Source organism: Pygocentrus nattereri, chromosome 30 (genome assembly GCF_015220715.1).
Source record: "Pygocentrus nattereri isolate fPygNat1 chromosome 30, fPygNat1.pri, whole genome shotgun sequence".
Taxonomy (NCBI): Eukaryota; Metazoa; Chordata; class Actinopteri; order Characiformes; family Serrasalmidae; genus Pygocentrus; species Pygocentrus nattereri.
The window spans coordinates 12,540,625-12,556,966 of record NC_051240.1 but is presented as its reverse complement, the minus strand read 5'-3'; the positions used below and the strand labels follow the sequence as shown (position 1 = coordinate 12,556,966).

The window sequence follows — 16,342 nt, the reverse complement described above, 5'->3', positions numbered from 1 at the left end:
GTGTGTGTGTGTGTGTGTGTGTGTGTACATCTACTGTAGATATTTCTTCACTGAGTGGCTTCTTCTTATTATTTGTTGCTTATTCTAGTGTTCATGTCTCTGTGTTGCTATAACTCTTTATTATATTTAAAGACTTTTTAAAATATTTCATGAATGTTTTCAGTGTGTTTGTAGGGGTGAACATGTGTGTTCTCACGCACATGTGAGTGTGTGCGTTAGTTGTACATGTGTAGGAAGAAATGTGGTTCCGGTAGCATGTTAGCACGTCAACAGCTTCAGCTGATTTAGAGAGCTGGATTGTCAGGTGAAGAGTTGTGTCTTGAGTGGATTGTGTGCAATGTGCACCGGCGCCACTTAGGGTTGCACATTGTTGGGGGGCGGAGACTTACGTAGTGAATCTAGTGAAACATATTTAATGATGAATTTTGGGGGATATGAAAAAGGTCATGGGCATATGAAAAGGAGTCATGGGTGGATACATTAAAATGATTTATTGGTCATTTTGTTGTCATTATGCACTTTTATAATTATATTGTGTTTATTGAAGTAGCCCTAAATTTCTAATTAAAAACACAAAGAAGTGTATATTTAAAAATGAAATTTTCAGTAATTTTAAGTCATTATTGCCCAGTGAACTACAAATAATGTAAGTGTCCCTAAACCTTAACACTCCCAGAGATATGAATTTGTACGATTCTACAAATTGTAGATTTTTTCTTTCTGTCACTCCAGCACCAGCCGCTCAGCTTAACTTGCTCAAATTTGAGTCTTCATCCTCTAAACTTGCCTCAATGCAGCATCAGTCAGCCAGACTTGCTGGTGGTTTAGCCTTCTTGCGAAGCTAACGTTAGCTTCTGGTACGATATGAAACTTGATACGTTTTTCCTACCGAACATTGCCAGATACTCTGAATTAAGAAGTCAGTGCTTGTATTTAGCATGAATCATATTTTGACTGTCAAACAACTTCATATTTCACAGGATTCACTGATACTGGGGGGTGGGGGATGGGGCAGTCGTGGGCTGGAGTTTAGAGAACCAGCCTTGCAACTGGAGGTCGCCAGTTTGATCCTTTGAGCTGACAGTACATGACTGAGATCCTCCTGATCAAGGCACACAACCCCCAACTGCTCTGGGGCACCGTGAATAGGGCTGCCCACTGCCCCCTAATGTGTATCTTCACTAGTGTGTATGTGGTGTTTCACTGCGCAGATGGGTTACATTGCAGAGGTGAAATTTTCCCATTGTGTGACTAATAAGGGTTATTTTATTTATTTTATATACAAAGGATCAAACATATCAGGTTTGGGTCATTGTTTACTACAGGGTACGACGATGGTGCTTTTCAAAAACATTATTCATTTTTCTCTTAGAAAAATCTGCTTAGACCCTGAGTTCCTAATATAGCATGCCAACTACAGAGTGATGCACAGCTCATATACAGCTGTACTAATAGTTTGCTTTTGCTGTACACCATTTCCCTAAGACATATAGTTTTTAGTTCAGCTGTGGCTTTTTGTTTTCTCCTTTCTGAATCGTCAGCTAAAACCTCTTGCTGTACCTGTTTGTGCCATTAAAGACCAGCATGCAAGGCTACGGCCTAATGGAGGAAAGAACCAGCGACTCAATATGTGCACGTAGAAAAGAGCATGGTTTTTCTGATTTCCCTGCATGCTTAAAATCTCTGTTGTTTTCCAGCAGTTAAATGCAATTTCATGGCAAAATCACTGTTGTTTTCAGCTGGTTCTATGCCATTTAACTACCATAGATTTGCACCAAAGTTGGGTGGGTATTGCCCTTCCAAATTTAGTTTCTGGACAATGACCCAGCACTCCTCCTGGTTGGCGCCTGAATCTGTGTGTGTGTGAGGGTCAGTTACTTATCCCTCTAATCTGTCTATCAACACTAATTTTAAATAGACAATCTTGTTTACCGTGTTTCTTCTCTCTTTCATTGGACCTACGCACTTGTGCCTCATGCACACACACACACACACACACACACACACACACACACACACACACACACACACACCACAATAACAACACTTCCCCCTACCCTGTAACATGTGCAGAATGTATTTTTGACTGGATATTTATGACTAAAGTGTTTGTTACTACATTCTTTTCAGTCAAAAGATACTTCTGCTTGGAGACGCATCACGTCATGTTTAAGAATGGATGTACATGATGAGCAAATATGTAGTGAAAACTAGAGAAACTAAGTGTTCTGTGTTATTTTTTCAACAAATTGGGCTCATTTTCAAGAATACTTATGATTATGATCATCATGATACCACAATTGGGATTTAGATACTGGTACCAAATGTACTTTCACAATGCTGGATACCAAAACAAAACTATGGTAGAAAATAAACAACACTCAGTTATTATTAAATATTCAAATTTTACAGCTGAATAAACATTACTGCTTAATTAACATCTGTTTTAATTCTGTCTCTATTTTTCTCAATACAAAACTCATGAAATGTTAAATTAATCAAATAAAAAGCTAAATAATTTAAATATGACCTCATTCAGTGTGTTCTGAAGAAATTATATTTCTATATAAACTGTAATCTCTACATAAACAGTGAGATGAAGAAATGAAGTATAGCCTTAAACTCATCACATTTTTGTTTAAAATATACAAAATGGGTTATGCCTTATGTTGTTATTCTCTACAGGAGAATAAAACATACACTATAAAGCCAAAAGTATGCAGACACCTGACCATCACACCTATGTCAGCATCCTATTCCAAAGCACTAATATGGAGTTTGTGCTCTGGAACTCAGTCATGCTAGAACAGAAACTGTTCTGGAGTTGGAAGTGTATGATTGTCTAAAATGTCTTGTGTATGCTGTAATATTATTAGCACCCGTCACTGGAAACCCTGAAAAACAGCCCCAGCTCATTATCCCTCCTCCAATAAATTTTGCTGTTGGTACTATGCAATACTGCTAGCTAGCGTCCTGGCATCTGCCAAACCCAGATTCGTCCAGCAGACCGCCAGATAGAGAAGTGTGATTTCATCACTCGAGAGAACACATTTCTACTGCTCCACAGTCTAGTAGCGGCATGCTTTACACCACTCCATCTGACAAGTGTCATTGTGTGTAGTAATCTTAGCCTTGTGTGCAGCTGCTCAGCTATTTCCTAAATCTCCTGATACACAGTTCTTGTGCTGATGTTGCTTCTAGAAGCATTTCAGAGCTCTGTAGCAAGTGATGCAATAGAGGATGGGTGATTTTTATACACCATGTGCTTCAACACTCGGCAGCCCTACTGTGAGTTTGCGTGGTCTGCTGCTTTGAGGCTGACATGTTGTTGCTTCTGGGGGTTTCCATTTCACAATAATAGCTCTTACAGTTGACCAGGGTAGATCTAGCAGGACAGAAATCTTCTTCAGTGTGACCTGTTCTACTGCCAGTGTTTGTGTTTGGAGATTGCATGGTGCTTGGTTGCATATGCCTGTAAGCGATGAGTGTGGCTGAAGCACCAAAACTCAGTAATTAGAAAGGGTATCCACATACTTTTGTCATAGGTCAGGGGCAGGGATGAGGAGTAGCGTGCTACTTTTTGTAGTTTTAGTAACTAGTAGCTGTAGCCGCTACAGTTTTATGAAATGTCGCTAGTAACTGTAGCGCCTACAAATTTTTGCATAGCTATTGCGAAAATGTTTGCTAAAATTTTGCTACAGGCTTCAGTCAATCCGGGTAAAATGAACCACAGAACGTGCTCATTAACTGGGCTGGTGGCTGATTGAGCCACAGACAGATCGAGCAGACATACACACGCTAACCCCACTTGCTGATCATCCCTAACTAGTAGGCTTAACTCAGGGGTCACAGCTAAAATGTTAATAAGAGCCATTTTGTCCATTCAACAAAAATCAAATCAACTTGGGAGCGACAACATTTTCTGTCCATTTTACCATCTTGGCTGTAAGTATATCTCAGTATGTGCTGATGTGCTAATACAGGCTGAAAATATAAACCCAAACCCAGACTTACTTTGCTCTGCTTTAACCTTCAGTTCAGCTGTAGCACTTTTCTCACATCTCGGGAAACTTCTCCGTGAGGTTTTTGTAAAATGTCTCTCAATGTTAATATTTTACGAGGTGCTTCTCATTCAACAGCTTATTTGAATTTACCCATTCCACCTTAAATGGTGCAGCAGTTGCATTCTGGCGCCTCAGGCAATATTTAAGGTGGAATGGGGAAATTCGAACAAGAAGCTGGCGATTGAGAAGCGACTTCAGACTCGTAAAATGTAGAACATTGAAAGAAAAGTGGCTACAGCTGAGCTGAAGATTAAAGCAGAGCAAAGTTAGTCTGTTTTTGTTTGTATTATATTTTTAGCCTGTTCTAGCACATTAGCACATGCCGAGACGCATACAACCAAGATGGTAAAATGGCTCAGAATGTTGTGGCTTGATTTTAGTTGAAAGGATAAAATGACTTGTTACCATTTAGGTTGTGGCCCCTGCACTAGCTTTTAATGTAGTGTGACTGTCCAGGCGCTGCATTTCCGCACTTTGCAAAGTTAGGCCTTTTGCATTCCATCAAAATTACGCTACCAATTTAAATAGAGAAAATAGATTTTTGACATTTGTGAATCGATTCAGAATCGTCCATCGTCCGCATTGCGATGCATCTAAGAATCGATTTTTCCCTCCACCCGTGTATATATATATATATATATATAGATTCTCTGTAACCAAATTGTTTTATATTATTGAAATGCTCATTTCAAACTTCTGAAGGGTAGAGTATAACACACATAAAGATAGAAAAATAATTATCACCGAGACCCATTTACATTATTCATCTGTTGCTATGAGATAGCATATTAATGCAGTGACCATCTCAGGCCACTAGTGAGGCTGTTCTTAGACGCCTCCTGCCCTTTTATAGAAGTGTTATTAGTTCTGAAGGGGTGTTAGGATGTGTTAAGCAAATCATATTTATTTACAATGGGCAGAAGAATTTGCTTTAGGTCAGCTGTTTTAGGTTAGACATTCACATTTGATTGAAAAAGGTCTTGCATTGATTTTTCATTATTTAAATGTGTACATCATTTCAACAGGCAACAAAATGTATTACATCAACTCACTCTTGTCTCTCGGTTTACTCACTCCTGGCAATAACGTTGATGTAATATGTTTTATTCATGTGAAAATTCAATGTGTCACTTTTTTACTGTACACGTCTCATCCATGTCAGATCCTTCTACGCTTCGTTTATTCACAGTCTGCTCTGCACCCACTAATGTATTCATTCTGCCTCACATCCAGGTGAGATCAGTGCCTTTATATCATGGACTGACTCAGATCTGTCATCTAAAGCAATGAACCAGTAAGAATCATTGCTTCTTGTACATCCTGTGATGTTGGTTCATCTCTGTAGTCGCTCATCTCATCACATTAAAGCTTATAATAGATTTGAATTCATCCTCTCTCTAATAGCTTGTCTTGACTGTACATGTCAACAACAGGTCCAGCATATTAAGCATATTCTCTTCATCTGCCATTTGCTTAGCCTTGTTTCAAAGGCTCTGTGAGCAGTTGTAGAGTATTATGTTTAAAGACTTGTAGTATTTCAACTCTTAACTTTATATCACAGCTGAATTTACTTTACTGTCTGTCTGGTCAACTCAGTTAAGGGGAACTCCACTGATTTTTTTTTTAATTTCTGCATAAGAAAATGATGAAGATGTAAAGAGTCACTTTGGTATGAAATGTATTATTCTAGAGAAATGTACAGAGTCAATTACACAGCGGTGGTGATAGGAACCAGATGTCTGAAGAGTTAGAAAGTTATACATAGAAAGTTATGACATGAAATGGTTACAAATATACAGCCTGATGTCTGAAACTGTTTTTTTACGAGGTAAAAAAACTTTTTTTTTTTTAAATCCATTCATGGAAAATAGGTACTTTTTGGGTGTTATACACTCTCAGAAATAAAAGTATGAAACTGTCACTGGGGTGTCACGGTGGTTTCCTCAGGGATACATCTCAGTACCTTTAGTCAGGGAACATAACTGAACCATAATCCACTGAAATGATATTTTCTAAGTTGTATTGACTCCACACACCCCATCTCGTCTCCAGGCTTTTTATTTTATTGCTCTGTTTTAAAACATTAGGGTATAAATAGAATACTTTTCACCTGGAAAAACATATTTAAGGTACACAATTAGACCTTAAATCCACTGTTGTACCTTTCAGTACAACATATTTATAATATTTACACTGTTTCTACCTTGATGAATGAAAAATGTACCTGCTCAGAACCTTTTATCTCTAACAGTGTGTGGCAAAATAGAACCCAAAGAAAACTTTTTTATCACTATTTTAAAATTATCAGCATCTCATAGAAAACTCTATGCAGGTTTACTGGTGGCTTTGGATAGTAAATTGCTGTATTCATGTTGTAGACATTAAGATCCCTGGTTCCTATCACCACCACTGTAAAGAAATCTGAGTAGGTAAACCCATCTACAGTGAACCATCTCACACCAAACCAATCTGAATCTGAACAATCATGTGGTAATGCAGGTGTTGTTAGACGTGTGTAGAACTGCCCAATAATCCATGTGTTATTTATGTGAACGTTTGGTACTAAAGGAGACTAAAACCAACATAAAAGTTTTTTTTAGCTTACAATGACTAGAAATCACTGAGAAAGTGTCATTTGTTGGTCTATGATCATGAAGGAAGACATTATTAAGATTAAGAGACCCTTATTAGTCCCAAAATGGGGAAATTGAACCTCAGTATTTAACCCATCCATGCAGTGAAACACCACATACACACTAGTGAACACACATACTAGAGGGCAGTGAGCACACTTGCCCGGAGCCGTGGGCAGCCTTATCCGATGTGCATGGGGAGCAGTTGGGGGTTAGGTGCTTTGCTCCACCAAGTTTTCACAATCCCTGCATAACTTAATGGTTGATACGTAAACAAAGTCATTTAGAGTGGTTTGATGTGAAATGGTTCGCTATAGACAAACATACAGACTCAGATTTCTTCACGGTGGTGCTGATATGAACTAGACGTCTCAATGTCTACAACACAACTATGAGCATTTTATAATTAATTTATTTATTTGGTTTTTTATTTATTTACTTTGTAAATAAGTTGGTTAGTTATTATTTATTTTTGTATTTAATGCTGATAAAGGTGAAATAGTGGTACTTTTTTTAAAAGACTTATTTTGGGACATGTACCTGCCACAAGCCTTGAAACAATGTCTCAGGCATCTTTCAATGTATTCATAACCATTTCACGTAAAAGCCGTTTTGTGAGGGAGTATTTTGAGGTGGATGTCTGGTTCCTATCACCACAACTGTGAACAAACTTAGTCTCTAGAATGGAGCATTTTACATCAAACCACTCTGAATGACTTTGTTTACATTTTAATCATTTAATTATGCAGAAATTATGAAACATTCCTCTTCGGTCCTCTTCCTCACATACATGAACAGGTGCTATGTGCCATGTTTTACTCACTGACTCTCCCTTATGGGAAGCATATTTCTTGTACAGCGCAATAAATAATGTTTCATGTAGCTTTTCTTAATATCTTACTCAGGTCTTATTCATTTACTAGTTAGTGTAACTCCATTTTAGTCTTATAGATTCACTCGCATGTGTGTCTGGTTGGTCAGTCTTACTTTGTGGCAGTAGTGAATGAGTCTCGTTCTCAGACTGTGTGCATGACTGAGTGACACTGTCTCTCTCTATGACTTCAGGTTAAGGGCATGTCTGGTAGCCGGGCTAAAAAAGGGCCCCCAATGCTGCCGATCCTGGTCATCTTTTTTTAAAGAGAAGAGGTGGAGGAGGAGGAGGAGGGGGGGCTTGTCTAAAATAAAACCAGCTGTCTCTGTCCTCTGCCACTCTGAGGTGAACGGGACAGAAGTCTGGAGCTGGTCTCCAAACACGTACACACGCATCCACATACACACACAAGGAAACCAGGTGTCTGAGTTGGCGACTTAGCCGAAATCTCCAGGTGGGATCTGTATCGTCCAGGTGACGCTGTACTTACGTTGAACGAAGGTGGTGAAATCAGCAATAGGCCTATATTAGGTAAGTGCTGTTTTACTGAGATGGGGCCTAGCATGAAACACGTGTCGCGTGATATGTGCAGTTAGAGGAATGTTAGCTGTGTTTTTTGTATGTTAAAGTTCTTTAGTACTGTCTATTGTTACTGTTGGACACTGTGTGGTGATATAGATTCCTACCATTATTCTGTACCTCAGTCTTGATCATGTACTGTGTGGTTATTCTGATTATGTTAAGACAAATTAAAGTAGGTCTTACTCATTGTAGGATATTCAATTGAAAGTTGCCCTTATTAACCGAGATATTTGACTCTGGCCTTTGATTTAATCAGGCCCCTGATATTCAGGTTAAAGACTGCTTCCTCGGCCAGCGAGCGCTCCTCAATTATGCATCGAGGGCTCACATGTAAGATGATTACATCACGGTGGGCTGAGTGAAAATGAATATTGATGAGAGTGATTTACATGAGGACAAAGTAATTGGAGAGCCCCTCGTAATGAGTCACTCTATTGTTTTGAAAGTGAAGAGTTTCGAATGGCCACTGAATTACAGTCACTTCAAGGGTTTCCCGACGTTTTATTTTCTGACTTTAGCTTAAATAGAGACAGGACAAAGGATCTGAAAGTGAAATACAGTAGCATTCAAAAGTGTGAAAACGCTGTTAAAAAGTTTGTAATCTACATTTTCCACAATACAAAGCCAATTCGGTTTGAGTAAATGTATAAAATGATGCTAATATGCTAATCCTGTACTTCACAGGTTCCAAATTATTAGTAGGGCACTGAAGAATGTTTAGAGTTAACTTAAAAGAGTATCCTATATTTGAGATATATTCGTAAATATTCCAAATGCTAGCGTATTGGATACAGAAACATTTTGGCAGACTGTGAGATAGTAAAGGACAGAAGTAAAGAAGGTTTTATTCTGATGTCTCCAAATGGTAGCTGCTTATAAAATGCAACCCAGCTCAAATAGCCTGTGTGCCTGAGGCCTCTGTAAGTGCTCTCAGAATAGAGTACAGCACTAGAACTCCCTGTACAATCACTGCTGTACAATGGAGTGAGAGAGAGAGAGAGAGAGAGAGAGAGTGTGTGTGTGTGTGTGTGTGTGTGTGTGTGTGTGTGTGTGTGTGTGTGTGTGTGTGTGTGTTATCCACAGTGGTTTGTACTTAAAAGCTAGTTAATTTATTTTCTAATTGAATTCCCTGTTCTTTGTATTTTGATTCTAATTCTGTGACTGGGCCCCTACAATTGCTGAGGACGTTAAATGAACAGTCCACATAGAGAGATTTATACACATGTACTTAAAGACCTCAGTTCTTTTTGAATTCTGATATAATTGTGTAAGTTCTAATTGCATGACTGAACCTTTAAATGACTTTAACTGGTAAAGGAATGGTCCTTAAAGTGAAAATGGAAGAGCGTGAGAGAATCTGTGAGGGAAAATGGATTAACCTAGCAGGGAATTATGGGACCAGTAGAGCTTTCTGGAAATGCTTTCTCATGCTTTTGACGTTCAGGAAGTATCTCTTCCTCAGAGCAACCCCCCACTCCCCATCTGAAATACGATACTCAGCAGGCGCTGCAGTAAAATAAGTCTGGTTTAATTTTTCTCTCTGCCCAGATTTCTCTACAGCAGTGCAGTCTGCTATGAAAATGGAATATATTGTAATATGTCATCCCATATGAGCCCATATGAGACATATGTATATGTACATACATTTTTTTGCATCCAAAAAATAGATGTGTCATATGTGATGTGTTAGCCCTGAAATCCCAACTGTAGAAAAAATATGTACATATATTTTTGAGTATTCAAAATACTGTATATGTGCAACATATGTCAGCATATGTGATGGCTGAGCATCAAAAATCTAAATGCATTAAAATATTTGTACATATATTTCATGATATCTAAAATATATGTAGAATATATGTCAATATATGTGGTGTCATAGCCCTGAAGTTCCAAATGTAGAAAAATAGATGTGCATATATTTCTTCATATCTAAAATATATATGAAATATAGGTCAATACATGTGATGGCTGAGCACCAAAAATCCAAGTGTATTAAAATATTTGTACATATATTTTATAATATCCAAAATACATGCACAATACAGATCAATCTCTGTAATGTCTTAGCATCAAACTTCCATATATATATATATATATATATATATATATATATATATACACATACACAATATATGTCAACATATGTGATGGCTTACCACCAAATTTAAAAAAAAAAATATATATATATATATATATATATATATATATGGTTTTTTTTTTTCTCCCTTAAGAGGTTAAAAGGTAAAATATATTTGAAAACTATATATTGACGCATACAGTATTTTGAAAAATGTATGTAAAACATAAAGCACATACATAATACAATTTTCTGTATATATCATTGTATGAGATGCATGACCTGTTATCAGCACCTCCAGTTTTACATTGTTGCTTGAGGTTTCTGACATGGCATCCGAAGGCCTGTCTGTCATCCCTGCTGATCTGTCTTTCTTACCATGACAAACAAGTGCGTGATCCCTCTGTCTCCGCATCCCTCCATCCTTCTGTTTGAAGAGTGTCGAATGTCCTCTATCTCTCAGGTGTAGAGTTTCTGACCAGCTGCTACTAAAACCCAGCTTATTCGAGACCACATCTCTCTTTCTCTGTCGCGCTCTTCCTCGCTCTTTCTGGATAGCTTTACACTGACATGCTCTAAATAGCAGGGCCGCTAAAATTAACGGCCTGGGGAACATACCTCCGTCACATGGTGCCGTTGCAGCGCTTAACTGATGTAAGAGAAGCGTGTGGGTTTATGACACAGTGATGGTGAGTGGCCTAAATTCATCACCGCTTAGCCACGCGCTGCATCCCCACCGCAGGCATCATTCTTTTTGACACTCAACTCCAAGAATGTGCCAAACAATTTCAGATAGCTTTTCCAGAGCAGGGATACAGAGAGTGCATTGCAAAGAATCTATAGCAGGCCTATAGTGAAAAACTGATGCATTGACTTTGAATTGAAATGAGTATCATTTCTATATGAACAAAATATATTATGTCAACACAGATTTGCTTTCAGTTTACTTACGTTGGAAACATTGATGTCTAAATTCACACAAAACTCAGAAACCAACTTTAATTTACTTAACCTCCAGTAAAATCAGCTATACAGTACAAGTGATTCATTTTAGGGGAGATTTCTGATGAGAGTAGCTACAAGATAATTTACTTGCATAAAGAAAAAATAACAGAAAAAACAGGACTTTCCAAAACTGGAGTTCAAAAAATATTCAAAAATACAAAGAAAGTTGGACTCCTAAAAACCACCTGCAAGACTTCGTAGACACCAACACTGTCCCCATCAGATAAACAGCACTTACACTTTGATCATTAAGACAGAGGAGAAAATCGAGCTGCTTAAGATCTGAAAACAGGTTTCTGTGTTTCTGTCCATCCTTCCACTGTGAGAAGACGACTCAGCGCTGTGGGTCTGAAAGGATGTGTAGCTGCCAGTAAGTCCTCACTGAGAAAAGGAAAGAAGAAGCACATCTGCAAATCAAACAAAGACGCTGCTGGTGTTCTCAGAATAATGATCCAGACCTCAACATCACTGAATGTGTTTGGGATTATTTGGATCATGAGAAGCAGAAAATGCAACCGACTTCTAAGACTGAACTTTGAAGGTGTAAAAAAATCCCTGCAGTTTTTTATAAAACACATTAAAATACAGAGTAATTGTTCTTCTCTGACACTAAATAGTTAAAAACCTGTACTTAATGGCTGTTTAGACTGGAAATAAAATTAATGAAAGGGGAGGTCACTGATTTCTGCATAGAGGACATACATAGTGGACAGGTGAGTGGAAGCACAAGGATGGCATTTCTAACAAAGTGGACAGGAAGTATATGTTAAAGTCCCCAGCGTAACGATCACTTTTGGTTTGCTGTGATTTTTTATCATTAATACATTTATTTTCAGGGACATCAGAAGTGACAGTTGTTAAAACTTTCAGGACGTGTCAGCAGCATATTAAAGCTGAGTTTAAACTAAAGCTGATGCGACAGTGTTGATGAAGGTGCCCTGAATGTTAATTCAGACAGTGATTGATGGAACTGACTCACATTTTACAACAGCATACCGCACACTTCACTAAGCCTGTATATCTAACTATAGAATAAGAGAGGGACAGAGAGAGAGAGAGAGAGAGAGAGAGAGAGAGAGAGAGAGAGAGAGAGAGAGAGAGAGAGAGCGAGAGAGAGAGCTTCAGCCATCAGGACAGAATGAATAATGACTGATGGCTGAAGCTCTCTCTCTCTCTCTAATCTAATCTGAATACACTCTTTTTAAAATTCTGCTCATGTTCTGATGAAATATTATCACTGGGCCAAGTACGTAGTGAGAATGTGTGGTGTGTGATGGGGAGGGTAGTTTATGGTGTCCGTGTGAATCAGTTTTTTTGAAATGCAAATATATTTCTAAATAGCACCTCATATGATGGCATCTTATATTATTATAAGCTAGAGCAAATAGACAAATTGACTGTATCCCAGAGACCAAAGATCTGACTATTTTAACCCTCACAATATCAGGCTTATTACATACTTAGTCTTATTATTCAGTAACTACAGGGACTTGCAGACTGGCTGAGCTATTCTTAGGTTAAAGAATTGTATAATAAAACATTGGGCCCACCAGTGAGCAATGGCTATTTAAGGAGTTAAAGGGGAATTCCCCTGTTGAGATCCTCTACCTGTTTTTGAGTGTCACCTTGCACCTTGGAACTGAGTTGAGGGGCCATTTTATTTACAGTCCAAGATATTAGTGTACCTACACATGTTTCTATATGAAATGTTGATAACAGAAAATATGGACAAATCTGAAATGTAGGGATTCTTTCAGGACTAACCCAATATGTACCTCCAAAGCATAAATATATATTTATAATATGCTTTATACCAAAAGCTCGCTGCAGAACTACTGTAGAATAATGAATTCAGTATTAAGTACCATAGTCAAAACCGTTTGATTGAGCTTTTAGAAGCATTAACCCATTAAATGGCCAGAGACCACTAGTGGTGCCAAAGTTTATACTTACATAACCTAAGAACAGCTATTTCAATTTGTACTGAAGTCCCTTTAGTTACTAAATAATAAGCTTTGGTATGTAACAATCCTGAGATTTTAAGGGGTTAAACTCTTCACCACTGTGAACAATTCTGACTCAGTATGTTAGAACAGAGACTACACACCGAACCACTCTGAATGACACTGTCTACATCTCAATGGTTGAATTTAGGAAAATCAGTGCAGTTTCCTCTAACCAAGACAAGTTTGATGTAGAAGTAGCATCATCACTATCATGGTGCTGTTGAGTTATGCACTCAGGGCTATATTTACAGCTGACATTTGCAGCTGTTATTTGCTGTGGAAAAAAGTTGGCTAGACGTCCAGATGTTTGGAGACGCCAGATCAATCACCCTCGCGTCTCCAAACACATCAGTGCATTCAGATTGAGAGACAGTAACATCACTGCAGGGAAATGCCAAACCAACATCTTTTCTTTGTGGATTTTAGCTGCAGACAGTGCAAGTGTTTCAAGGGACGCACAAGGAGATACACAAGCCGAAGGTGAACTTGAGACTGTTCCTCTCAAAGAGCGACTGGCCTTGTACCAGGCTGCCATCAGCAAGGAGGAGAGAAGCTCTGCTAGTGTGGTAAGAAGACACAAGCACATATTCATACACATACACACTCGATCCATTTACTATCTACCTCCACAGAGAGGAGACAAGCGAGAGGTTTCCACTTTCTCTCCCACTCTCTCACTTCCTGATGAATATTTATCACTGTGTGAACTAATTAAGAAACAGAGAGAGAGATAAAGAGAGTGAGAGAGAGAGTGATAGAGTGAGTGAGAGAGATAGAGTGAATGAGAGAGAGTGAGAGAGAAAGAGAGAGAGTGAGTGTAAGTGAGAGAGTGTGAGAGAGTGAGAGAGAGAGAGAGAGAGAGATAGAGTGAGTAAGAGAGAGATAGAGAGAGTGAGTGACAGAAAGAGAGAGAGAAAGTGAGAGAGAGAGAGCGAGAGAGTGTGAGAGAGTGAGAGAGAACGATAGAGTGAGTGAGAGAGAGAGAGAGAGAAAGAGAGAGAGTGAGTGTGAGTGAGAGAGTGTGAGAGAGTGAGAGAGAGAGATAGAGTGAGTAAGAGAGAGTTAGAGAGAGTGAGTGAGAGAAAGAGAGAGAGAAAGTGAGAGAGAGAGAGCGAGAGAGTGTGAGAGAGTGAGAGAGAGCGATAGAGTGAGTGAGAGAGAGAGAGAGAGAGAGAGAGCGAGAGTGTGATTACTCATCTTGTTTTTTGACATTGTGATGCCTCCTACAGGACAAACTAAGCAGCAACACTATATTATCTGTTATGTTTGTGTGTAGGTCATGGAGGACTCTGAGGCCTGCTCTTTGCCAGGTGGTCTGGCCAGTGTGAAGAAGCAGTTTGAGAGTCAGAAAGTCAGCTCCTCTTCCAGCTCTCAAAGCACTGTCACACAGTACCACTCCCAGCAAAGACAGGTAAACATGCAAACAGACCTGCTCATACAGAATAATTTGTGTCGAGTGAATTATTTGTAATTTTGGTGCAAAAACATGACATTAATTTACAGTACAAATTTTTTTGGACAATAATTGTGTGTAATTTTGCTTGTAAAAACACAATATAACATTAGAATAAATACAAAACAGGCATTAATGAGGTTAAAGTAACAAGAATGTCTTGTTATGAAAGAAAATAGTTGGTATGTTATGAGCTAGTTAGAAGAACACAGGTTTAGTTCATAATTCTCCTTGATGCCCTCAGCCATCACATGCCTGAAACCCCTCTGTTTTCCAATCTAACACCCTATAAATTCACATCCTTGCCTTCCGTTCCTGTGACGAAGGGTTCACAGTCCCCACTGCCACCCCATGTCCTCCCTGTTCCTTAGTCTTACATCAGTTCTACTACAGCTATGAGGGGGGTCTGGCCTTCTAGCTACAAGCAGAAACTGCCCAGAACTACAGCCTAAGTTATCAGAGCTCTCCCTCCTTCCGCAATCAATCTTCCCTCATCTGATGACTCTGTCATCAGGAGATCGCAAGTTAAATCCTTGGTGATGCTACAGCTGTCTGGGAGTCCAAAAAAGCACAATAGGCCTCACTCTCTCTGGGTGGATGGGATGGGCGCCCTGTTCCCCCCATCAGCCAATCATGATATTAGTGCTGATGTCTGTTAGCTGACATAACAGATCTGGCGGTTGGCTTTTTCCTCCAAGTGCATTTGGATGTCCAAAGATGTGTTAGCGACAGCTCAAAAAGTTGCCGTGGCACTTCACGGGTCTCAAAGGAAGCCTGTGCTAGTCTTCACCCTCTTAGCACTGGTGGTTTTGTGTGACTGGGGGAGTCCTAACTTGTGGGTGGAATTGTAAAATGACTAAATTGGAGAGAAAATTGGGGAAAAAATAAAACCAAAAAACAGTTCTGATTACCACCTCCAGAAAAGTTGATTATGCAGAATTTCACTTTCATTGGTTATGCTGTGGAGTGTTTGGTACATGCAAGGTTGCTAGGTCCACAATTTTCCTGTCCAATGAGTAAGTTTGAAAATACCTTGCAGACAAAATGATACAGTTGTGAGCTTCCTGTGGATGGCTTTCAAGCAAACTATGGGCTGTAGAATTTTGCAGGACCTGACAACCCCATCCACTGTAAAGATAGCTAACAATACAGGCAGATCTGTGGACTCTTTGAAAAGAAAGATATTGAAGTAACATGTGCTGAAGCAATAGTGAGTAGTAATTAATACCTCATGTCTACAGTCACATAGCAGTTATAGGAGTTATTATGTCTTTTAACAGGAGGTGGTGAGCTCATCTGAAATGAGTATGAGAAGCAGCATGAGAGAACGTCATGACATGCAGGTACGATCACAAAAATACAAACACATTTTTTGAGCTGGTATACTTCAATAGTAATAATTTCTGTGTGCATGCTATACTGCTACAGGTTTCACAGGATCAGAAAATACAACAGAATATAGCATCCAGCTTTGGGAACCACTTTGATGAAAAAGGTATGTTCAAACTGAACACCCAAAGGCTCCTGTTTGTTCAACTTTTACTCCCATTACCTATTTGTAATGTGTAATATACATTATGAATTGCACATAAGGAGTCATGTAGTCCATAGCTTGAGACCTATATTGTGAAAAGGGTTGAAGTATGAT

The 16,342-nt window shown here is 38.8% G+C and overlaps 1 protein-coding gene across 2 annotated transcripts in view; it reads left to right on the top strand.

Moving 5' to 3' along the window:
• Positions 1-16,342, top strand: part of xirp2a (xin actin binding repeat containing 2a) — a 45,802-nt gene that overhangs the window by 18,156 nt on the left and 11,304 nt on the right. Inside the window, exons 1-5 of one of the 2 annotated variants that reach the window (XM_037536503.1) lie at positions 7,907-8,099; positions 13,668-13,807; positions 14,518-14,652; positions 15,975-16,037; positions 16,123-16,189. In XM_037536503.1, the coding sequence (XP_037392400.1) occupies positions 14,521-14,652; positions 15,975-16,037; positions 16,123-16,189 (262 nt within the window). In that variant the 5' untranslated portion in view covers positions 7,907-8,099; positions 13,668-13,807; positions 14,518-14,520. Of the gene's footprint in view, positions 1-7,906; positions 8,100-13,667; positions 13,808-14,517; positions 14,653-15,974; positions 16,038-16,122; positions 16,190-16,342 lie in introns of those variants that run through there. The other variant, XM_017702229.2, reaches the window with a different exon arrangement.